Source organism: Talpa occidentalis, unplaced genomic scaffold (genome assembly GCF_014898055.3).
Source record: "Talpa occidentalis isolate TD23 unplaced genomic scaffold, MPIMG_talOcc4v2.1 talOcc4.11, whole genome shotgun sequence".
Classification (NCBI taxonomy): Eukaryota; Metazoa; Chordata; class Mammalia; order Eulipotyphla; family Talpidae; genus Talpa; species Talpa occidentalis.
The window spans coordinates 93,946,109-93,970,888 of record NW_023601104.1 but is presented as its reverse complement, the minus strand read 5'-3'; the positions used below and the strand labels follow the sequence as shown (position 1 = coordinate 93,970,888).

The window sequence follows — 24,780 nt, the reverse complement described above, 5'->3', positions numbered from 1 at the left end:
TTGGGGCCGCAGACTGGTCTGTGTGCAGGGTGTGTCGGGCAGTGCGCGCGGCTACAAGTGTCTCTGCATTTTCCCGGTCTTGGCGCTGCAAGACGGGCATCCAGGCTCTTAGGCTTTTCCCCGGGTGCCTGCGTGCTGACCGGCAGAGTCTGCGTCTTTAGAGTGGGCACCTGTGCTTCGCCGCGTGCAGGATCATGGCTTATGTGCTCGGGACCTTGGTGATCAGTGTCCTGGTGTTTCTGTCGCGCTTCTGCATTCAGAGCGTGGCCTGGCGGCTCTCCGGGAGCCCGCGGCCCAGCCCGACTTCGGTTCACGCGACTTGTGCGAAGCGGGCGCGTGTGAACGCGCCCGCGAGCCGTCCCGGGTGGGGACCGTGCGCCAAGCGCGCGCGGGGTACCTGCGCCCGTCTAGCCAAGAGCGCGCCGTGTGCGCGAACGGGCTTCCGGGACGCCGTGGTGGGGGGCGGCCCTGCGAGGGGCGGGGGTCACCGGGACTGGCCGGCGCCGGCCCCGTGCGCACGAAGGCGGGGGCGGGGGGCGGGGGACGCGGGGGGGCGCGGTACGAAAAGGGCGGCGCGCGCGCCGGCGGTAGCAGCTCGGTGGCAGCGACGGAGAGCGCAGGGCGCCCGGTGCAGCCCTGGCTTTCCCCTCGCCGCGCGCCCGCGCCCCCTTCAGCGTCCGCAACCAGAAACCCAGCGCGGCGCCCGGAGCCGGACCTGCGCCCGCGCCGCTCCCGGGACCGCGACCCCGGCCGCCCCGCGATGACCGCGACCGCAGCCCTCCTGCCCGCCCTCTTGCTCCTGCTGGCCTTCGACCACAGTGCCCATGGTGAGCCCCGCGGCGCCCGGCGCGCGCCCCCTCTGGGGAAGCCGCGACGCGCCCCCGCTCCGGCCGCCGGCTGCCCGCGCGCCCGATTCCTTGCGCTCCGGCTCCCGCCAGCCCGCTCCGCCCGCTCCGCCCGCCGCGCCCGCGCCGCCTAACCCTAAGCCCCGCGCGCTGCCGGCCCGGTCGCCCCCGCCTCCCCGCATGCGAAGCCGGGTCCGGGGACCCCAGGGGCAGGGGAGCGGCGGGACCCCAGCCGCTGCTCGCCCCGCAGAAGTGGCGCTCGGATGGGGTGTCGCGCGCGGAGAGGAGGTATGGAGATGCGAGGTGGCGCGGCGGAGGGGGGTCCGCGGTGAAAACGCTCTGGGGTGCAGCTACGGGCTGTCCCGGGGGGCGCGTTGGGGACCAGGTCTGCGGGGGCCGGCCTCCCGGGGGTGACTTTGCGTGCGCAGCCCCAAATTCCCAGCCGGGCGTCCGGCGCGAGCCCCTCCGGAGCGGCGCGGCGTTTCTCTAGGTGAGGGGCTGCGACACTTCTGTCTGCAGCGGCCATCTGTCTCTGACAGCGGGGTTGCCCCCTCCCGCAGTGCCGCCGCCCCCACTGCACCAGTGGTTTTTTTTGGGGGGGCTGTCTGGAAAGCCGGAGAGCAGGTTGAAGTAAATGCACGCAGTCGGAGCCAATTAAAGTATCAAAATCTCTAAATAGTGTCAGAATTCAGCCCCAAACCCTCCAGTCCTTATAATATGAAGAGTCCGGGCTGGGGGGGTCGGGGCAATTCGCCCGGAGAAACTGCGTGTCATCTTGGGGAGAAAAACAACCCCAGACACCTCACCTGCGAGCCGGCCAGGTGAACCTGTCTGGGCTGTCCCGGAGCCGAAAACCTCCCCACCTGCTCTCCTTAGTCACTCGGCAAGTGAGGGTGCAGCCGAGCACCCAGGCACCCGAATCCTCCCGCCGGGACCTTTAGGGTGTGCGGTGTCGTATTTTCTTTGGGGCAGCGAGGTGCGCAGCCGCCCGGGGAGCTGGGCTGTGGCGGCGCAGGACCCGCACCAGGCAGGCAGGCAGGTTCCCAGGCTGGAAACCTGCGCCGCCGGCAGCAGCTCGCTCGCTCGGAGGGCAGGGGGCTGTGTGGCTCTGCCCTGACCTCTGGTCCTTGCGGGGCGAACGGTGAAACCTCTCTTGTGCCCCAGGAGCTGAATGCTTCCCAGCCTGTCACCCCCAAAATGGATTCTGCGAGGATGACAATATTTGCAGGTAACAGAGGGGCTCCCGGGAGGCAGTTTGTGGGTGGCAGGGCAGAATATTAGGAAGTCAGGGTGTCAGGCAGGGGGAGGGTCTCTGCCCTTGGGCTATGGCGCAGCTTCCCAGACCCCCAAGGAAGCTGGTGGGGAGTGGGGAGAAGGGGGCTGGGGGGGGGGCAGCAACTGTCTCTCTCTGCTTTCTGGGAAGGGGGTGACTGGTGGACCTCTGGCTAGATGAGACCACTGCAGGCCACTGCGGCAGAAGCAGTGCTCCCCCACTCTCAGGGACCCCTGCACCCTCCTGGGCCCGGCCTCCGCTTGAGCTTTTCCATTTAGGTTTCTGGCGTTTGCATCCTGGGTGCCACGGGCCTGGCCTTTGGCAGAGCCCCCTCCTCTGCCCAGGCCTCTGGGTTTCATAGAAAGCAGTCAGAGCACCCGTCTCACCTGTACCCCTCGCACCCCCTCTGCCCCCACCCCTAGGTGCCAGCCTGGCTGGCAGGGCCCCCTGTGTGACCAGTGCGTGACCTTTCCCGGCTGTGTCAATGGCCTCTGCGTGGAACCCTGGCAGTGTACATGCAAGGACGGCTGGGATGGCAGCCTCTGCGACAGAGGTGGGCAGCCCCCCCCCCACCAGCCCCCAGCCCTCCCCTCCCCCTTGGGCCGTAGTCCAGCTGCAGGCTGCCTGGTAATGATCTGTTTATAGGCTTCCCTCAGGAGCCAGCCTCCTCTCAGGTAGGGACTTAACTTTGCTCCCCATGCACCCAGCACAGGGGGAGAGGGGTGGGGGCTTGGGAGCTGCCTGCTGAGTAAAGAGCCAAAAACTTAACAAAGTGGGGGGCGGGGGTACACCTTAGACCCTGGGTAAGCTGTCCAGGCCCCTGAAGCTGGGGTGGGGGAGGACTCAGGGTGAAGATCTGGAGAATTGAAGCAGGAGGCTGTTAGGAAGCAAGCGTGAGTAATGGAGGGGTGGCCTGGGGTGGGTGTGGGGAGAGAAGGTCTGAGGCCAAGCTTGGGGCCAGGCTGGAGGCTGGGACAGAGCGGTGTGGTGTGGGGAGGCTGAGAAGTGGGTACAGCACAGGTTGGTGTTATCTGTTGATTTCATTAATTTATGCCACCTCTATCCCGCGTTACCCCAAGCAATTCTGAATTGGCTGTCGCTGCATTTTCAGGCTGCAAAATGTTTGCTGAGCCCATTCTCCTCTGGCAAAGCCTCCCCCGAAGCAACTAAAGTCCTAGAAATGACTCCCAGGAGGTTAGGCAGCTGCTGCAGAGGGGTGAATAGGGAAACTGAGGCTCACAGAAGCTAAATAAAGGAGGCAGCTCAGGGACTCATGATTCATGTGAAAAGTAGCTAAAAATCCCATCCCCGACCCAGAAATGGGTTCATCGTCTCCCTGTAACACCCCCCTTTAAGGAAAACCTGAGACCCCCGTTGTCACCCCTGCCCTGCAGGGCAGGACAGTGGGCTTCCAAAACCTAGCCCCCCCATCCCCCTCACATTCTCAGGTCCTGAGCGCCCCCTCCCCCCCAGGACAGGGCTTCACCAGCAGTTGGCTCAAGCTCTGGCCCTCAGTGACACCCTCTCTGCAGACAGAGGTGTTTGGGCACCCAGGGGGTCCCAGAAAAGCTGCCATTGGGGGTCAGCGTCTCAGCTGGAGCCCCCTTCCTGGCATCCAAGCCCAGGACTCCCTGCTGGAATTTTCCAGACCAAAGGTCTCCCCACTGGCTGGACAAAGGCTCTCAGCTCGGTCCAGGGAGGGTCTAGTCCAGGCAGGTAGCCCCTGGGTCGCAGGCGGCGCTCCCCTCTGGCTGGGGGCCTCAGCTGCCCCCTCAGAGACCCTGACAGCCTCCTCCGGCCAGCTGGGCGGGGGGCGGGGGGGGGTCGGCTGTACTCAGGCTGGTTCTTCCAGGAAAGGGCCAGGGTGGTCCCAGCTCTTTAGCTTCAATTCGAGGCGCCCAGTGGCAGGGGAGCAGGGGCGGGGGGTGGGGGCGGCAGCTGCGGAGCCCAGTGCCTGCTCTGCCGGTGCCGTCAGGATAAATCCTCTTTATGTTTCCTTGCACCGGCTCCGCTCGGGATGGGCCTTCAGCGAGGCGTCCAGTGGCCTTATTGATTGATGGCCGCCCCCCCTCCACGGGGGCGCGGGGCTCTTTAAAAGCGGCAAACAGCCTGCTCAGGGGGCCTGGCTCGACCCTCCCCCGGCTCACTCCCAGGGTCTGAGGGTGGCCCCCGCTTTCCTTGTGGCCACAGCTGAAATGGTAGCAAAGCAAAGCTGACAGTCTCCACCCAGGGGGCAGGGGAGCCGGTGCCTGGGTAAGTGGGCGAGGGACCCTGAGAGCCCCCAGACCCTTTTGTTCAGCTCGCCCCTATAATGAGGTGCGCTTGAGGGGTGTAGACAGCCTCGGGAATAGCCCAGGGCTCGGGGAGATCCCACGGGGGGGTGCTGCACAGGTGGGATTTTGCTGCCTTTTGATTAGGGAGCTCCTTCCTTCAGAACCCGAGAGCAGACGCCCTCGGAGGTGAGGCGCTGGGAGGAGCCAGGTGCCTTGGTTCTGGGTGGAAAACTGTGACAGGCAGAGGGGGCCACAGTGGGCTGCGTCATCGCGAGTGCAGGGGCCGGAGCCGGGAGGCTGGACGTGAAGAACCTGCCTGGGAGGCAGGCTGCGGCAGGGGGCGGTGGGCGTCCAGGCTGTCCCAGGTAGAGTGTTGGTGCATGGCCAGGCTTTTCTGTCTCCTTGAGCTGCAGTTTCCTCCCTGTCGGATTTTTGGGGGTGACTGTACCCTCTCACTCAGGACTCACTGGCTGACATGGGCAGTGGGCACAAGCAGAGACACCCAGGGGGCTCTACCTGTCCCCACCCAGGAAGCGCTTCCTTCCAGCTCTGCCCCCCACCTCCCTGGAGGAGGGGTGACGAGGTCTGGTTTGCCCCCCCAGATGTTGGGGCCTGCACCTCCACCCCCTGTGCCAACAACGGGACCTGCTTGAACCTGGATGACGGCAGCTACGAGTGCTCCTGCGCGCCCGGCTTCTCGGGGAAGGACTGCCGGAGGAAGCACGGGCCTTGCGTGATCAACGGGTGAGTGTCCGTCCCGGCTCCGAAGCCACGGAGGCTGCTTCTCTCTCCGGCTTCACACCCTGAGACCCTTTGAGCCTGACCCCGGGGACCCCTTGTCTGCCTGGAGACCAAGTAAGAGCCCCCCCAGGCCCCCCCGGCCAGCCATTCTCAATGGGGAGAGGGGTCTTGTCTGTATTTTTCCCAAATGACCCCGAAAGCCATTTCACGTCCTCCGACGTCCTGAGTGCTGGTGTGTGTGTGGTGGGGGCCGGGATGGGGAGCGGGGCTGGCCGTTTTCTAAAGGCAACACAGAAAGAGGTCAGAGTTCAGTAAGTCCTGGCTGTTTGTGATGCCCACTTAGCAGATTGTCGGGGTGCTTGGGGGACCTGGCAGTGGGGTTTTCTGGGGGTGTTGGGGGGAGCTGCTCGGTTTGGGGGGCAGGGAGAAGGGACTGCCGCGGCGCGGGGTGGAGGCTCTCGGCGGCCCTCCCAGGGACGGGGCTCTGGGACTGGCGGGCAGTGGGCACAATAGCCGGAAGGTGCACTCTGCTCACCTTGCCTCGCGGGCAGCTCAGCCTGGCCTGTCGCTGACTGCTGGGGCAGCAGGAGCCCTGGTACCCTCGCAGGGGCTCGCGCTGAGGCCAGGAGAGAGGAGACAGAGCCCGGGCTGGTAGCCGGGGCGCTTGGTGCTTTCTCCCAGGAATCAGAGCTAAATTGCAAAGTAGGCTGGTCTGGCCCCTGCCCCGCGGGTAGCGTGGGTGGCCTGGAGCCCCCCGGCGTCGGGCAGCCAGTGGGCAGCCCTGCGGCAGCCTCAGACCCCCGTTCAGAGTGGGTGGGGGAGCGGGGCCACGGAACTCCGTCCTGCCTGCTAGTGAGAGGGGCAAATGCAGAGTGAGACCTTTAAACTCTCGCTTTTCTCTCTAGCAGACGTGAGCCAGCCTGTCAAGGCAGAGCCCCCGTCTTTAGATCCCTTCTGTGTCCGTGCGGTGCCCCCCCACCCCCTCCCCCCCAGGCAGCAATGCTGGTGTCTCAGGCTCACGCCCCTTTCTCCCCGGGAGTTTTGGCATTTAGCAGATGACAAGGGCTGCTCGTTTAAAATCGCTCGTGCTGCAGGTGCCGCGTCTGCTCTGGCCGGTGTGGCCTGCCCGCTGCGCTGGAGTAACGGGCAGCCGGAGAGGGTCACACAAGAGCCCCCGGCCCGCCTGGAGGATGAGGATCAGGAACCGGCCATGGTGGCAGAGCGAGCGCTGGCTTGTCACTAACTTTGCTTCTCTCAGCCTCAGTTTCCCCACTGTGCAGTGACTAACCGGCAGTGCCGCTCTCGGAGACGTGCCATAGAGGTGGGAGAGGAGCCGGGTGCCCCACGGGGGGCAGGTGCTCCAGGTTGGCCGTGGAAGGGGGTGAGGTTTGCACCCCACTCTGGTGGCCAGCCCCGAGAAAGCAGGCAGGGGTCACACCCCCCCCCATGCCCCACACTCCGGCACCCCACCCCAGCCCAGCCCCGGGGCCCTTTACCCTTGTGTCCTTGTGTTGCAGCTCCCCGTGCCAGCACGGAGGCACCTGCCTGGACGACGAGGGCCGAGCCTCCCATGCCTCCTGCCTGTGCCCCCCTGGCTTCTCAGGCAACTTCTGCGAGATCCTGGCCGTGCCCAGCAGCTGCATCCCCAACCCGTGCGAGAACCAGGGCATCTGCACCGACATCGGGGGCGACTTCCGCTGCCGCTGCCCGACCGGCTTCGTGGACAAGACCTGCAGTCGCCCGGTGACCACCTGCGCCACCGACCCCTGCCTGAACGGGGGCACCTGCCTGCAGCACAGCCAGGTGAGGTTCGAGTGCCTGTGCAAGGCCGAGTTCACGGGCCCCACCTGTGGCAGGAAGCGCGCGCCGGGCCCCCAGCAGGTCACCCGTCTGCCCAGTGGCCACGGGCTGACCTACCGCCTGACCCCTGGGGTGCACGAGCTGCCGGTGCCGCAGCCCGAGCACCGCATCCTCAAGGTGTCCATGAAGGAGCTCAGCAAGAACACCCCCCTCCTCTCCGAGGGCCAGGCCATCTGCTTCACCATCCTGGGCGTGCTGACCAGTCTGGTGGTGCTGGGCACCATGGGCATCGTCTTCCTCAACAAGTGCGAGGCCTGGGTGTCCAGCCTGCGCTACCACCACACGCTGCGCAAGAAGAAGCACCTGCTGCTGCAGTCGGGCAGTGGGGAGGACCTGGCTGCCGGCGCCGGCCGCCCGGAGAAGATCGACATGGCCACCTTCAGCAAGGAGGCGGGCGAGGGGGAGGTCTAGGCGGCGTCCCGGCCGGCCCCTCCCTGGTGTCGGGGCTGCGCAGAGCTCACTATATGCGGTCTGTTTTCCTTTTTGTGGTGGAATTTGCTCTCTTTTGTGTTGAATCTGGTGAACGCTATGCTCACATCTATTATCTTCGTGTTGCTGTGTGACAAACGCGATGCCAAAACCCCTCTTTCTCTCTTAATGCATGATAAAAAATAATAAGAAGAATTTCACCTTTAAACTAGTCAGAGAAATAAGTATGTTATTCTAAACTTAACGAAAAATCCAAAAATACCAAAAAAAAAAACAAGGCAACAGAACCAGGGCTCGTGCTGACGCCCCCCTGGGGGGTCTCGGCCACGGGGCCCTCGTGAAACCGTTACGAGTGCTGTGCATGACCCACCACTGTGAAAAGGGCTGCGATCTCTTTCCTTGGTTAATTCTCACACGCCACCTCCGACTTGCACTCACATCAAGCCCAACACCGCGACCCTTAGCGCTTTCTGGTTGAGTTGACATTTTGCGGAGTGCAGAGGCCGTGTGTCAGGCAGAGAGACCCGGGTTGGCGCTGGGGGCCCCCAGCCCCGCCCCACCCCGCTGTGCGAGTCCCTGCCCCACCCCGGGCCCACCTCCTCCGTCCCTCTCCAGGGAGAGGCAGGACGCAGTGACCACCAAGGTCCTCTCTTGCTCTCAAACTCCGAATTAGGAACAAGGGGTAGAACCAAAACAGTCCCTGACCCTAAAAATTAGGATCTGATGAAGACTCGGTCTCATCCCAGGATCCACAGGTTTTGGCCTATCCTGGATGCACACTTGACAATCTGAAATCGATTCTAACTGCATTTCTCAGAGTGGGGGGCCTCCAGGCCCTCTTCCCACTTGGAAACAATTGGCCCCTTTGAGTCCCAGCGTGCAGCCTGGGGGTGCCACTTGGGCAGCCCCTGCCACCCCCCTCCCGAAACTACACCTGCCTCCTCCCCTCTAGATTAGAGCCGCTCCTCAACCACAAGTGCCCCTGGCAATCTGAGTGGCAGCACAGCCCTTGCCGAAGCGCTCCCGGGCGCCGGAGCTGGGCTGCAGGGTCCCGGGCCCTGACCCGCCTTGCAGCCCCGGGCCTCGTTGCATTGTTGAGTTGATGGCCCTCAGATCCCGAAAGACCTAGCCAGCTTGGAATTATGAATTTGATTTTTTTTTTTTAAAGAAGAGCATCTATCTTTTTTGCAAAAATGGAAGGAATGGGGACAGAGCTCTGTTTAGCGTCCCGACTCGTCGGGTTGCGCAGCTAAACAGCCCCTGGTCACCAGTCAGGAATATTTTGCTTCTTAAATTATTTGGATAGGAATCTATACTCTTAGCTTTACTGAGTGTCGCCTGCCGTGTTTACCTTGCTCCAAGTATTTCTTTCTAAGCATCATCACCTCCACCACCTCGGTACCCAGTCACTCCCCACACATATCGTCATCGTCATCGTCATCACGCCATCCTCCAGCGCCACCACTCCATGTCTCCGTCATCCTGATTCAAAGCCCGATTCAAAGTCCAACTGTCATGTCCCCCCAGCTCGCGACGCACCCCCCGAGCCATGGGTCCCCTCACTCCCAGCCCCTTATCCTCCTCCCAAGCCCCCCTCCAGCCTTGGCACCGGCTCCTTGGTCACCCCCATCACCCCACCACCCCCCCAAGAGCCTCTCCCCACTCTCAGCCTTCAGTCCTGATCACCAGTGTCCCAAGCCCCTCCCAGCCTCACCACAAATCCATCCACGGTTTCCTCCTGGCCCTTCCCTGCCCTCATTTCCAGAGTCCGCCCTCAATCCCCAAACCCTGGCCCTCAATCCCCAAAGCCCTGGCCCTCAATCCCCAAACCCTGGCCCTCAATCCCCAAACCCTGTCGTCTGGCATCACCGCTGCCGACCCCTCCCCACCTGAGCCCCAGTTGTGGCCCATCCCCTCCCCCACCCCACCCCAGTCTCAGCTGCCCTACGCCCCAGGCCCTTCCTCCCTCCCCAAGTCATTTGAATCATCATCTCATCCACTTTGAGTTTGTTTGAAGATATAAAAATATAAAAAAGACAAAAAAAAAGAACTGTTGGCACGTGCCCGGCGGGCATCTGGTGCCCGCCAGGCCGCTCTCAGCGTGAGACCTTGATGGAGCCGCTGACAGTTCTGATCTTCAGTGTCCCAATGTGCGAAATTCTCAGATTGGATGAAATGATCAAATTTACTTCCCTCTTTTTTGATCTCCGTGCTGTGGAGTACAGCACCCCACCCCACCCCCGGGGGCGACCCAGCCTCCTCCACCACCCTCCATCCTCACCCATTGGTCAGAAGCATCTCCAAGCCGCTGCTGCGTGGGGCGGCGCGGAGCTGCAGGCACAGGATGCGGGCAGTCGGGCGGGCGGACCTCGTGTCCCTGCAGGCCAGCGTAGTGCAGACACCTGCGGGGGAGCAGGGCGCCCCAGCAGGCGCCCCAGGAGCTCCACCACCTCCCCTCCCCACGCGACAAAGGATGTCCTACGAGCACTCATGAGCCCCCCTAAATTCCACAGTGCCCACATATCCCGTGAGATCAGAACAGTGTCAGCAGCCTCGCCACGGTCTTCACGTCACGCAGAAATGGTCCATTCCATCCTCTTTGGGGTAACCAGATTCTGCTGAGAGTGTTGGGATTTTTGGCTGCCCATCCACACCTCGCGTGTGTTTGGAGTAGTGTGTAGTTTACGAAACAAACGGAGAAGCTCAAAGACAGCTGTCTAAGACATGATCACCAATTCGGTCCCAAAATTGAGAGAGGAGAAGGCGAGACGATCGTTTTGTAACCAAAACATTTACAGATGTCAATGGCGCTCTTTTTAGCTTTCCCGTTTACCACTATCCAGGCAAGCAAAAAATTTGTTTATTGAAAAATAAACAAAACCCAAGGGCTATTGGTGTGTTGCTTTGATTTACCTGCGCCGGTTATACCCGTTCCTGGTACTGGCGGCCTTGGCGCCCGGCCCCTGCCTTGGAGAGCCTGGCCCCCCTCTGTGGGCCCCTCCAGGCCAACTGCGGGTGCTTGGTGCCCGGGTTCCCTCACCGCTGTGGGCTCTTCCCTGCTTCGGTCTCCCAAAGGGTGGCTGTTTGGGGGGTTTAGGATGGAGCTGGGACGCGAGGGAGAGAGGGCGGGGATGAGGGGCTCCCCCCCAGGCACAGGGAGGCGCTTCCAACAAAGCTGAACTTCCGGACCTCTGGGCTGGGTTGGGGGCTGGCCCTGGGCCTTGCCCCGCTCAGGGAAGGGGGCACTGCCCAGGGCAGGGGGACACAGAACATCTCCCTTACTTGGTCAGGGACCTTGCAACCTTTAGCCGCTGACACCTCAATCTGGACCCCATTTATATGCCTGAAGTGGGCTCCCACAGGTTGGGAGCGTCTGGCCCCTTTCGGCCCCCGAAAGGCCCACACCACAGGCTTGTGCACTCCACCCAGTAAAGCTGCCCAGCAGAGCTCCCTGCCCAGTCCTCCCGCCCTGTGGGCCTGGGAGGCCGCTCTCAGAGTGGGGTCCCCTCTCCCCTCCTCCCACGGCCTGGCCTCCCCCCGGCTGGCTCTTCTGAGCCAGGTCACCACCACCACCGCCCACCCAGCTGCCCAGCCAGGACCAGGCCCACTACTGGGGCCTGCACCCCTGCCCTCTGCACTGGCTACTCTGGGCTCCATCTGGCCCAGCCCCCACTTGGCGGGGACGGGGTGGGGAGGAGCCCGACCCCAGAGACGGGCACTGCTCTGAAAACCACGAGGAAGGAGGAACCTTGTCGAGGTGACAACACACACGTGTCTGTGAAGGGACGCCTTCCCAGGGGACACTAACCCCCACATTCCTTGCCTACAGGGGGCGGTTTCCTGGGGGAGGCTGGAAGTTGGGGAGCTGTTGGTGCCCGATGCTGGGCACAGGATGGGCCACGGGCCGCGGGGCTGGACACTAGGCTTTGGAGCAAAGGAAAGAACAGCTCGGACCCTTCCATTCTTTTCCAAAGCTCAGAGCACCCCAGTGCTAACCCCTGACAAAGGCACCGCCCCCCCCAGCAGGGAAACAAGCCCCTCAAAAAATAATAACACATGGAAAAAGCCAAATGCTAAAAAGATATCTTGGTGGAGCACAGCGTTTCCTGGGAAATCGAGTACAATTTAATATTAATAAGCATGTTCCTGCACAGCCTGCAGACGGGGAGGGAGGAAGTGGGCTGGTGGGGGGTGTTGTGAATCCCCTTCTGGGTCAGGCGGGGAGCTGAGCGAAGGGGTGTAGATGGCAGACCCAGCGGGTCGCCCCAGGGCGTCGGGCAGCAGTGGGAGCAGGGCTGTGGCCGCTGGGCGAGGAGCTGCTGGGGTGAGGGGCGCTTGGGACCTGGGTGCCCTGGGTGGGAGCACAGTGGGTTCGGGACGTCGGGTGGTCCAGGTCTCGGGCCCGCGGAAGGGGTGGCGGGGTGGAGCGGCTTGGGAGAAAGAAGGGGACACACAGGAGGACTGTTGTTGAGAGGACCCAGATTTGGGGCACCCACAAGGAAACAGCGAACTCCGCGTGGAGGAAGGGACAGCAGCTCCAAGTCTGTGAAGGGGCAGGTGGAGAGAAGGGGCAGGTAGATAGGAGGGTGCAGGTGGAGAGAAGGGGCAGGTGGAGAGAAGGGGCAGGTGGAGAGAAGGGGCAGGTAGATAGGAGGGTGCAGGTGGAGAGAAGGGGCAGGTGGAAAGAAGGGTCCAGGGGGAGAGAAGGGGCAGGTGGCGAGGGGCTTTGGGGACCCCGTCCAGACTCCCTGCGCAGAGGGGTCTGCGGCGCAGCGCAGTGTCAGGCAGGAGGGACCCCAGCCTCAGCCCCACCGCCCCCAGCGCTCTCCCCCACCCGCTCCCAGCGGCCCGGCCACCTCGCGCTCAGCCAGCGCAGACCGTGTGGACCTGCGACCTCAGGCCCGCGCACCTCCTCCGGGCCGGCTCTCCCGCCGCGCAGGGACAGCATTCGCCCTGCCTACCACCCCTCCGAGAAACTCTTGGGGTTCATGGGAGAAAGGGGGGGGACCTGATCTCACTCCTGGCGGGGAGGACACACCCAGCTGATTCGGGGCTGCTGAGGACCCCGCGCTGCGGACGAGCGTCCACCCGCGCGCGCGCGCGCCACGAGGGCGGTGCGGAGGCCACGAGGGCGGTGCGGAGGCCACGGGGGCGCTCAGCCCCCACTGGGCGCAGGTGGGCCCAGTCGATGCCAGGGAGAAGGTGACTGAATGTGTTCCTGATTTAATGAAAATCTGAGCAAACTAGCAAAGCGTACACCTCCTTGGTGCTTCGTCAAGCACCTGGGCATGAACCGCGGCCGCGTGCCCGGACGCTCGGGGAGCCCCGGGGAAGCCTCCGCGCACTGGACACCCCAGGCCTCAGGCTGCAGAGGGGAGGCGCTGCCCTTGTACCTGAGGCCAAAAGAGGCCGGCCCCTCCCAACCCTGCGGGCCTGAGTCCTGGGCACAGATGAGGCGCAGCTGTGAGGTGTCGACGTTCAAAAGGCCGCAAGGCCTCAAATTAGCATCTTTTATTTTCCTGCCGCCACCAGCCCTCATATCCTCTTTGACCTGCTCCCCTCCCCGGCTTGCAACCTCAGAAACGTCAGTGATCGTGTCCCCTAGTTTCTGTAAGTGTTTCACTTTGTTGAATAGGCTGTTGGGTAAATGTCCAGCATTTCTCGCTGTCCTTCTGCCTGGCTCTACTACACACTGTTCCTTCAAACTACTTCCACTTGGCTGTAAACGGCTGTTTTGTCTCTCCTTACAGCTGACAGTAGGGCAGGGTGTGGGTAGTGCCTCTCTCTGATCCAGTCTTGTGACCACAGGCACTTCGGTGGTTTCCATGTCCTAGCTTTTGTAAGTAACCCCATCATCGAGCAGGGCTTTTCAATTAAAGTCCACCCAGTTCCATTTGTTAGACTTCTTTCCCCATTGTGTGCTTTATCACAAATTAGGTAATGAAATCTGTGGATTTATTTCTAGGCGTCTGATTCTGTTCCACTGACGCATGTGTGGAACCATTTTCCCCCAATACCATGTTGTTCTGAATGTTGTTGTTTTATAGTATAGTTTAAAGTCAGCTAATGTGACATGTACATTTCTCTTCTTTCCTCCTCAGGATTACTTTTGTTATTTGATGCCTTTATTGGTTGCATATAAATTTTGGTGTTTTTTTAAATGTATTTGAAGAATATTATTGGTATTTTGATGGGATTTGCATTAAATTTATATATTGCTTTAGGTAGAATACTCATTTTGATTATATTGATTCCTCCCATCTGTCAACATTGGAGGTCTTCCATGATCTAAATGAATGTCATGATCTAAATCCTTTAATAACATCCTATTGTTTTATTTATGTATGCCCTCTACCTCATTGGTTAGGTTAATTCCAAGATAGTTGATTTGGAGTTATTTTCTTAATTTCTTTATCTTCTAAGTCATTATTTATATGTAAAACTGCCACAGATTTTTGTGGGTTGGTCTTGTAACTTGCCTGTATGCTGCATTCATTTACTCTTTCTAATAGCTTTTTAGTGGTTTCTTTAGAGATTTCTAAATATAGTATCATATTGTCTGCAAATAATGGTATTTAACTTCTTTTTCAGTCTGGGTTCCGGTTTTTATCTGATTGCTCTAGTTAAAACCTCTAATATCAAATTAAACAGAAGTGGTGACAGTGGGCAACCCTGTCTTGTTCCTGATATTGAAGGGAAAGCTTTCAGTTGTTGTTCACCATTAAGTGTTGTGTTTGTTGTAGGTTTGTGATGTCCGCACCTGCTATATTGTGGCAATTCTTTCTATTCACATTCTTGCTAAGAATTTTTATCATAAATCTTATCAAGTGCTTCCTCTGCATCTATTGATATTATCATGATTGTTACTTTTACTTTTGTTGATAGAATACATTACATTGATTGATTTAGTTATATTAATCCATCCTTGCTTCTGTAGGATAAATCCCACTTGATCATTTTATATGATCCTCATGATATGCTGCTGTCTTTGATTTGCTGGCATTGTGTTGAAGATTTTTGCATCAATGTTCATCAGGAATATTGATCTATACTTTTCTTGTGCTGTTTTTGGTATTACGGTAATGTTGACATTATAAAATGTAGGGAGTACTTCCTTTTCTTGGAATTTTTAAAAATAATTTGAGCAAGAGGGGTGTAAGTTCTTCAAAGTTTTGATAAAATTTGTTTGTAAGGTGCCAGACCCTGGGTTTTAGTTTCTGGGGAGATTTCTTATTGTTGTATCAATTTCTTTTTTTTTTTTTTTTAAAGATTGATTTATTTATCTATACAAGCACTGGGTACAGTCAGAAGCACGGGAGGGTGAGAGAATTCACCAGAGCCAGAGCAGGGAGCAGAGCAAGCAGAAGGACCGAAGTACACTGCTGAGGGGAACAGCGGGCGGCAGGAGAGGTCTGCGAGCCATGTGGGACCCTCCTCCAGTGGCCGGGGAGCAGCCGGGGATCGAACTGGTGCTGCAGAGGCTGCGGGCAGGTTTGCAACCCAGCACTCAACTGCTGTGCCACCAGGAAGGCCCTGTTCTATCAATTTCTACACATCTGGTCAGTTTATTTAACTTTTTGGGTACTTCCTGATTTGCTAATCATTTTAGAAAGCTAAATTGATCTAGAGTTTACGGTTATCAAATTCATTGGTGTCTAGTTGTTCACAGCACTCTCTTATGATCCATTGTATTTCTGTGCCATCTGTGGTAATTTCTCCTCTTCTATTACTGATTCTGTTAATTAACTTTTTTCCTTTTCTTTGTTAGCCTGGCTAGAGGTTTATCAATTTTGTTTATCTTCTCAAAAAGCCAACTCTTCCTTTCATTGATCTTTTGCGTGGTCTTTTAATCTACATTTATTTCCACTTTTATTATTTCTTTCCTTCTATTAATGTTGGGTCTTATTTGTTCTTGTTTTTCAAGTTGTGTAAAGCGTAGCATCAAATAGTTTATTTGGGATTTTCTTGCTTGTTAATTTGAGCTGTATTGCAATTATCTTCCCTATTAAGACTACTTTTGCTGCAACCCATGGATTCTTGTGTCATTGTTTTTATTAGTCTCGAGGTATTTTTTGATTGCTGTTTTAATTTCTTCTTTGATCTAATAGCTATTAAGCAGCGTGTTAATTAGCCTCTATATTTCTGCTTTCCCCCATTTTTTAATAGTTGATTTCTAACTACATACTTTCAGCATGTACCCCTGGATTGTTTAGATTCATGACTTGGAATATTTATCACAGGCCAAGTAGATTTTATGACTTATTAAAAAAACAATATATGTGAAATGTTATGTATTTAAAAACACAGGAGTAGCCTAATGGCATTATGGTTAGGAAGAGTAGTTGGTATGAATTCAAACCTCATAGTGTCACTTACAACTGACTTGTATCCCAACATATGGTCCTTTCTTAAACATCTTCCCTGTGCGCTTGGAAAAAATATGGATGTAGCAGGGTTGGGTAGGACTGTTGTGTGGATGTCTGTTAAGCTATTCAGTCTAGTCCCTTGCTTAAGGCCATTGCTTCCTTATTTATTCCAATTTGTCTTATTGATCTGCCCATAGTTGTAAGTGAGGTATTCAGATCCACTGGTATAATTGTGCTGTTGTCAATATTGCTCTTTAGTTCTATCAATAATTGTCCTGTGGATCTTGGGGCTCCGTTGTCTGGTGCATGTATGTTTGTAAGTGTTACTTCTTGTTGTATTAGGCCCTTAAACATAATGTAATGTCCATCTCTGTCTCTTATTACCTTTTTGAATTGAAAATCTACCTTATCTGATATAAATATAACTGTTCCTGACTTTTTTGATGGCTTTTTATTTGTAGGATTGTGTTTTAGCCTTTTACTCTAAGTCTGCGCTTGTTTCCGATGGTAAGACGGGTGTTGTGTAAACAGAATATTGGACTTTGGTTTTGCAATCCATTGAGTCACTCCACACCCTTTGCTGGTGAACATTTACGGTGATAATTGAGACATAAGTACTCATTGCCATTTTTTGGTTTTTATCACTTGTGTCTATCTTTTTACATTTTCTTTTATAATTATGTTTAGGTTTTATTTCACTGTCTTATGTGATACTTCTTTTGATTTATGTTTGAAGGTTCTGCTCTGGTTACTATATGATGGACCACGTGGGTCTCTTTCAAACTCATTTTGGTGGCCACATTGCTGGTCTCCTCCTCTATGTTGTGTGATTTGAGTGTTGGTTGCCTCTAGATTTGTTTAGTTGTTGCTTTATATATTTTATTATTTGTTTGTTTTTGCATAGAAGAACTGGGGTGCAGGCCAGAGGTGCAGGGGGTGAGAGGATTCACCAGAGACAGAATGGGGAGTGGAACAGGTGGATCTATTGAAATCCACTGCTAAGGGGAGCAGCAGGGAGACGGGAGAGGTCTGCTGCACCCTGTGGGTCAGCTCCCTGGCCAGGGATCGAACTCATGCCATGGTAGTGATAGCTGAGACTTAACCCAAGGCCCTGTCACTTTATAATAACCCCTCCAGCACTTCATTTATCTGTGACCTGGTACTGATTTTTTTTTTTTTTTTTTTTTGCTTTTCAGTGACACTCCTTACCCTTCCTTCTGTCTTGACTGTTAATCTTACAGTGTTGAGGCTTCTAAGCTGGAAATCTGTCCTTGAGTACTTTCAGTGCTTCCTGTCATTCCTTTCTTACCTGCAAGGGCTCTGTGGACAAGCCTGCAGGTGGTCTCATAGGTGTCCTCTCATGGTCTCTCTTCTCTCCTAATGTCTTGAGTTTTTTGTCCTTGTCATTGGCTTTCAGAAGCTGTATTATGATGTGTTTGGGGAGTGTCTGTCTGATGTCATTTTCTTTGGGACTCTTGGCACCTCTTGGATCAGGGTTCTTGTTCATTTCCTAGACTGAAGGGTGCTCCGCAGTCATGTCTTCAAATAAAATTTCTATCCCTTTCTCTTTCTCTTCTCCTTCTGCAGAAGTTCTTTCCCTTTAGGTTATCCAAGAGACTCTCACTATTTCTATTGCTATTTTTCTTGCTGTTTTATCTGTGTGCTCTGACACTGAGCTCTCAAGCTCACCAGTTCTCGCCACTACTTGTATTTGTTTGCTCTTGAGACTCTCGATTGTATTTTTAAAATTCGGTTAAGTATTTTAAAAATCCATTAGCTCTAATTGTAAGTCTCATATTTTTCAGTCTTTATTCTGCTCCTGTTTTACCACTCATTGTTTTTGTTAATTCAGCAAGCATGGCTATAACTCTCATCGTGAATTGCTCTGTAGGCCTGTGCAGCAGTTCTGCTGGGTTGAGTCTTGTCTCTGTTTTTTGGTTTTGTTTTGGCATTTGGGTGTGTTCTTCTGTGTGTCTCCTCACTTTGTGCTTAAGGAGTGGAATGGGGTAAACTACTCCCTTGTTGCCTTTGCACCTGGCCAGGGAGTGGGGGAACTGCACCAGCAGGGGGTAACAGGTAGAAGGAAGCCAGGACACTCAAAGGTGACCTCCAGTGAGCATCAAGGATTCAAAATTCCCACTGTGCCCTGGGCACTGTGGTGGATGGATCCACAGTGACCCCCATGTCCCCCTACCCCCAGGCTGGCTCCTTGAGTAAATGTCCTGCATCAGTCTTGGCTGAGGCTGAACCCTAGATGCCCTGTGGGGTATGGGTTGTAATAGCAATAGGCCCTCACGCCTGGAGTTGATCACCTTGATTTTCAACTAGAACCTTACTGGGTAAGGGTAGGGAGTGTCTCTGAAAAGCAAAATAAATAAATAAACAAACAAATAAATAAATCAGTACCAGGTCACATATGAAAGAAGTGCCAAAGGGGTTATTATAAAGCGAGGGGCCTCCCTGGTGGCCTAGGGGTTAAGTCTCTGTGAAACCCTGATGTGAGCGCACTCAGTGTCTTGGTTCAGGCCCTGGGTGGTGTAAGGCAGGTATTTCAAATATCCTGGCCCCACTTCATGTGCGAGGAGACAGGTACTATGGCCTGTTCCCCCCTTGGTTTGGGCACCCTCTCTTCTACATCGGAGCCTCCGGATGAAGCCGGGGGTCATCACACGGCACCTTACTCCAATATTGCGGCCTCTGCTCTGGATGCCAACTCCATGCACCCACTCAGGTTTTCAAACTCCTCCAGGTGCACGTGTGCCTGGGCAAAGACTATGGGGGCCCCTGGTGTCAGCTGCTCCCCGCTCTCGTGGTCATTCTGTCACTGCAAACACAGCTCGGTTAATGCATCCCCCCTTTCTGCCAGACCACCACTCCTAGGGGATACTGTAGCCACCTGTTTACTTGGGTGGTCACTGACCTGGCTTTGCTGCAGTGTGGTTGTGAATTGCAGAGGTGGGGACCTGGGTACCTGCAGTGTGATTGTGGTTGCAGAGATGGGGACCTGGACATCCTTGCCTTGCCACCACCTTGCCAGGCTCTGGGCCACTTCCAATCTTTACGTCTGCTTCATCAAATCAAAGGGTCAGTGTTTCAGTCAGCAAGGTCACTGTACGCGAACACCACAGACCATGGGCTGAATCAACAGGCACCAGTTGACCACAATTCCAGGACTGAGGAATGTGCAATCGGATCGGGGTTCAGCTGGCTAGGTTCTGGTGAGGATTCTTCCTGGCTTCCCCATGGCCTCCTGCTGGGTCCCCATGTGTCAGAGAGAGAGAGCTCTCTGGTCTCCTCTCACAAGGGCTTATCCTTGCTGAGGACACTTATAACCCAGTGCCCTGCCAGAGGTCCCGATTCCAAAGACCACCACATTGGAGTTTACAGCTTCAACAAATGAATTTGGGGGGAAAGGTGGATACAACTAAGTTCCTAGCAAGCTGATGAGAAGAGAAATTAGTACTCCCACTATTCTAGGACTTTGAGCCAATGTAGTAAGTCAAGAAAAAGCAAATCATGAGATATGACTATTGGAAAGCAGATTAAGTGATTATTGAAGGTGATGTTATTTCTACCATGCACACAAGACAATGACCTAAAGATAACAAGAGAAGTGAACAAGACAGTGCACACATCCCACGTGTGAAAAAGCTACATGCCAGCAGCAGCAAAAATTACCATCTGAGTAATTAAGATCCAATGTTATTAAAATGCAATTATACCCCAAATCAATGCATAAGCCTATTGTTACTTTTTGGCATTCAATCACTAGATAATTTGATTTTACAGTTTGTCTGAAAGATATGAAGTATTAAGAATTATCAAGAAAAGAATGAGTGAAGGTGGAACTTACACATCAGATATTAAAATAGAAAACCATAAAAACAAAAACAACATACCTTGCAGAACACATAGTGTTGGTTTTCTGAATGGGGGATAAACAAACGCATGTGTGAACAGCAGCTTTGGAAGGAATTTATTTATTTACTTATTTTAAAGATTTATTTATGCATACATGAACTGGAGTACAGGCCGGAAGTGTGGGGGTGAGAGGATTCACCAGAGACAGAGTGGGGAGCAGAACAGTCAGATCCACTGAAACGCACTGCTGAGGGGAGTAGTGGGGAGACAGGAGAGGTCTGCTGCACCCTGTGGGTCAGCTCCCTGGCTGGGGACTGAACTCAGGCCTCAATAGCTGCAGGTAGGTTCATAGTGTTGAGACTTTAACCCCTGCGCCACCAGGGAGGCTCTGGAGGGAATTTAGGTCTCCAGGCGCACATGGTTTCTTTTGCACTTCTGGCCTGTACCCAGGTCTTGTATAAATAAATAAATAAATAAATAAATAAATAAATAAATAAATAAATAAATAAATAAAATCTTTATTAAAAAGAATAGGGCATAGAGATGGCATGCTTTGATTAGCGGGGACTATGGAGCCCCCCAGGCAATAGCCCCTGCTCACACCACCCCAGCTGGCACCAGATGAGGACACATTCTCCAATGAGTCACCCCCACGCAGGTCCAGTCCCCACGTGCTTGCCTATCTTCTCTGACCCTGGTTCTTCATAAGCACGAGGCTGCCCTCAGACAGGGGCTGCACCTTCCTGGTGTGTCTGGGCTCTCCACTGCTCCCCACATATTTGGAGTTCTCTCTGTCGTCTTAAGCTTCTCCCAGTGCTGCCGCCCTCCAGGTGGCTCTGGAAACATCCAGCTTGTGGATGAAAGTGTGTGCCCTTGACCAGCACCTCCTCATCCCCCACCCCACCCCTGAAACTATCAGTGGCCTCTGCTTCTGTGAATTCTGCACGTTTCGATTCCACATGTGAGTGGAGTCACACAGGCATGTCTTTCTCTGTCTGACTTATTTCACTTAGCATAATACCCCCAGGATTCATCATGTCTTCTCAGATGACAGATTCGCTTCTCTCTGATGTCTGTGTGTGTGTGTGTGTGTGTGTGTGTGTGCGCGCGCATGGCGTGAGCACTTCTTTATTCACCAGCAAGAGCACTTAGGTTGTTTCCATGTTTTAACTATTGTGAATAATGTTTCAGTAAACACATGGCTGTAGGTATCTGGGAGAGTGATTGCATTTCGCTTGGATTGACTCCCGAGTGGGACTGCTGGATCACAGCGTAGTTCTATTTTTAATTTTTTGAGGCGCCTTCATACTGTTTTCTGTAGTGGCTGCACCAATTCACATTCCTACCAACAGCGAAATGTCCCTTCCCGTGCCTGCACATCCTCCTGGCATGTGCTATCTCTTGTCTTCATGGTAATACGTAATAAGTACTTTAAAAGCATAATGTCATGTAATTCACTCAGCAGCCTAAGAGGTAGATACTATTATCTGCTCATGGGAGAGATAATAAAATGGAGACTCAGAGAAGTGAGTGCACACCCAGAGCTGCCGGCTGGAATGTGGGCCAGCTCATCCAGCATCCGGGTCTCCAAATGCTCGTGCGACTCTCTTTCCACGATGAATCTGCCTTCTGATTAAAAACATCATCTGCTCCTGGTGAAGTTTCTGGAAGACAGACCGTTCCAGCCGCCTGGGTCTCGAGCGCAGCAGGAAGCACCCCATGTCCATGGGGCTTCCAAGCCTGGCATCCAGGGCGCCTGCTCTGCTGCCCTCCTGCTCTGCCCACTCACCCCCACACCTACCTGTCTCCCCTCACCCCCGCCCACTGCCTAGTGGGCGCAGGATGCCCCAGTGCCGAGTGTAGACGAGGATGGAGTTGAGACCCTCTCCTGCAACCGTGGTTCACTGCAACGCCGACCGCTCGCTCTTAATGCACAGGCGCCTCACTAGACTCTCATTGTGTTTAAGTATGTGTGTGTGCGTGTGTGTCTTGTGTAGTGTATTGTTGTGTATGAGTCTTATGTAGTGTATTGTTGTGTGTGTGCATGTGTGTCTACGTGCACGCGCGTGTGTTTTCCCACATCAGGATCTGCTAGGTACCCTTAACCTTCCTCCCTCATCCTCAGAGATTTCACTTCATTTGTTGGTACCCAAGAGTGTTTTTTTTTTTGTTTGTTTGTTTTTTTTTGTGGGACCCTCACTGGTGGCCGGGGATCGAACTGGCGCTGCAGAGGCTGCCGGCAGCCTCGCAACCCAGCGCTCAACTGCTGCACCACCAGGGGAGGCCCCCAAGAGTTTTTACAGGTGTCTGTGTCTGTGGATCTGACTTGCTTCACTGCACATCACCCCTCAAACTGCCCCCATGTTGCTGGATGTGGCAACGTTTCATGTTTCCTGACCACTGGACAGGCCACCTCCTCCAGACCCGCCCTTCTGACAAGGCCCGTGTCTGTTGTGCATACGCTGCTATAAACACTGCAGATCCCAGAATTTTTTTGACTTGATGGTTTCATCTTCTTCAGGCAGATGCCCAAGAATGGAGGGCCAAGCCATGTGGAAGAGCCTTGTTTATTTTTTTTAAAGATTTATTTATTTATACCAGAACCGGGGTACAGGCCAGATGTGCGGGAGGGTGAGCGGATTCACCAGAGTGGGGAACAGAACAGGCAGACTGATGAAATCCACTGCTGAGGGGAGCAGTGGGTGAGACAGGAGAGGTCTGCTGTGCTATGTGGGTATCTCCCTGTCCAGCCAGGGGTTAAACCTGTACTGCAGAGGCTGCGGACAGCTTCACAGTGCTACGCTCAACCGCCTGTGCCACCATGGAGGCCCTTGTTGTTTTTTTTTTTAAATTTTTTTTTAAAGATTTATTTTATTTATGCAAGAGCTGGGGTATAGCACAGAGGCGTGGGAGGGTGAGAGAATTCACCAGAGATAGAGCGGGTGGGGGGGGGCAGAACTGGCAGATGGACTGAAGACACTACTGAGGGGAGCAGCAGGCGAGACAGGAGAGGTCTGCCACGCCAAGTGAGTATCTCCCTGGCAGGCCGGGAATCGAACCCATGCTGCAGATGCTGCAGACAGCCTCACAGTGCTGCGCTCAACCCACCGTGCCACCGGGGAGACCCACCTTGTTTATTTTTTTTAAGGTGAAACCAGATTGCTCTCTATAACAGCCCCTCCAGGTCACATCCCCCCAACAGGGAGGAGGAACCCTCTTTATCCACGTGGGGTCTCTTTACACGTGACCTGCTCACAGGTGTGAGATGGTGTCTCGGGTGGTTTTGACCTGCATCCCCCTTGTTAAAGCTGATGAACATTTTCCATGCCTGTTGGCACCTGCATATCCTCCTTGGTTCTGCTCAGATCTATTTAATACCCCCTATTTAGGGACCTCACTGGTGGCACAGGGATTAGTCTCAGCACTATGAAGCTACCTGCAGCCACTGCAGACTGAGTTCAATCCCCGGCCAGGGAGCTGACCCCCAGGGTACAGCAGACCTCTCCTGCCTCATTTACTATTCCCCTCAGTAGTGGATTTCAGTGGATCTGCCAGTTCTGCTCCCCACCCTGTCTCTGGTGAGTCCTCTCACCCCCGCACCTCTGGCCTGTACTGTAGTTCTGGTATGCATAAATAAATCTTTAAAAAAATACTCCCTATTATTAACTGGGTAATTTATTTTTTTCATTGTTAAATTCAATAAGTTGTAAATTTATTTTGTAGAATAACCCCTTTCATTGTGATGTGTAAATATTTTCTTCCATTTTATATTTCCTGTATGGAAGAGCTTTTTAATTTGAGAGAATGCCAATGGTTTATTTTTGTTTTTATTTCTCTTGCCATAGGAGTCAAATCTTAAAAGACATTATTATCATTGATTTCATAAATATATCACCAGTACTTTCTCCTTTGTATTTTATTCTTGCTTGTCTTGTATCTGCCTTTAATTCATTTAGAATTTATCTTGTGTGTGGAGTTAGAGACTCAACTTCATTCTTGCTTTGATACTGGCCCAATTTTCCCAGCACCATTTGTTAAAAAGCCTCTTTCCCCATTTTATGGTCATGGTTCTTACACCGTGAGTTAAGTATTGATTATGTATTTGTTTATTGGCTTTTGATTCTGTTCCATTGACCCATGTGTCTATTTTATTACAGTGTCATATTGTTTTAATCACTGTTCCTTCATTTTTAGCTTAAAGTCAGATAATATGATTCCTCCATTTCTCGTCTTTTTTCTCAGGATTACTTTTACTATTCAAGACCTTTTATGGTTCCATATCAATTTTAATCTATTTTGTTCAATGTCTTTGAAGAATATTGTTGGCATTTGAGTGGGGATTGACTTAAATTTATACCCTGCTTTTGGTAGAATGGAATTGATTTTCTCCATACATGATCATGGAGTGTCTATTTCCTTATGTCATAATCTAAATCCTTTAATGATGTCTTATAACATTAATTGCATAAGGTCTTCACCTTCTTGGTTAAGTCACTTACTTGGTATTTGATTATTTCTGAACCAATTGTGAATGGAATTGTTTCTTAATTTTCATTTCTTTGAGGTCATTGTATATAAAAATGGAACAGATTTTTGTAAGGTGATTTTGTAACCTGGCACTTAATTGGATTCATTTATTGTTTCTAATAGTATTTCGGTGGCTTCGCTAGGGTTTTCTAAATATAAAATCATCTATGACTTATGATAGTTTTCCTTTTCTTTTCCAACCTGGATTCCTTTTGTTTTTTGTTATCTCATTGCTCTAGCTAAAAACCTCTGCTATTGGGCCTCCCCGGTGGCGCAGCGGTTGAGCGCTGGGTTGCGAAGCTGCCCGCAGCCTCTACAGCGCCAGTTCGATCCCCAGCTGGTCCCCTGGCGCGCAGACCTCTCCTGCCGCCCGCTGCTCCCCTCAGCAGTGTACTTGGGTCCTTCTGCCTGCTCTGCTCCCCGCTCTGGCTCTGGTGAATCTTCTCACCCTCCCGTGCTTCTGACTGTACCCAGTGCTTGTATGTATGTATGTATAAATCAATCAATCAATCAATAAATCTTAAAAAAAAATAAAAACCTCTGATATTAGGGCCTCCCTGGTGGGACAGGGATTAAAGTCTCAAGCTGTCCACAGTCACTGCAGC

General features: G+C 53.8%; 1 protein-coding gene across 1 annotated transcript; it reads left to right on the top strand.

Annotated features, from left to right (window-relative positions):
• Window positions 1–598: 598 nt before the first annotated feature.
• Window positions 599–7,629, top strand: DLK1 (delta like non-canonical Notch ligand 1). The gene is made up of 5 exons (XM_037502006.1): window positions 599–827; window positions 2,010–2,073; window positions 2,541–2,671; window positions 4,994–5,135; window positions 6,650–7,629. Exons 1-5 carry the CDS (start codon window positions 761–763, stop codon window positions 7,401–7,403), a joined length of 1,158 nt encoding a protein of 385 aa, XP_037357903.1. The 5' UTR covers window positions 599–760; the 3' UTR covers window positions 7,404–7,629.
• Window positions 7,630–24,780: the final 17,151 nt, after the last annotated feature.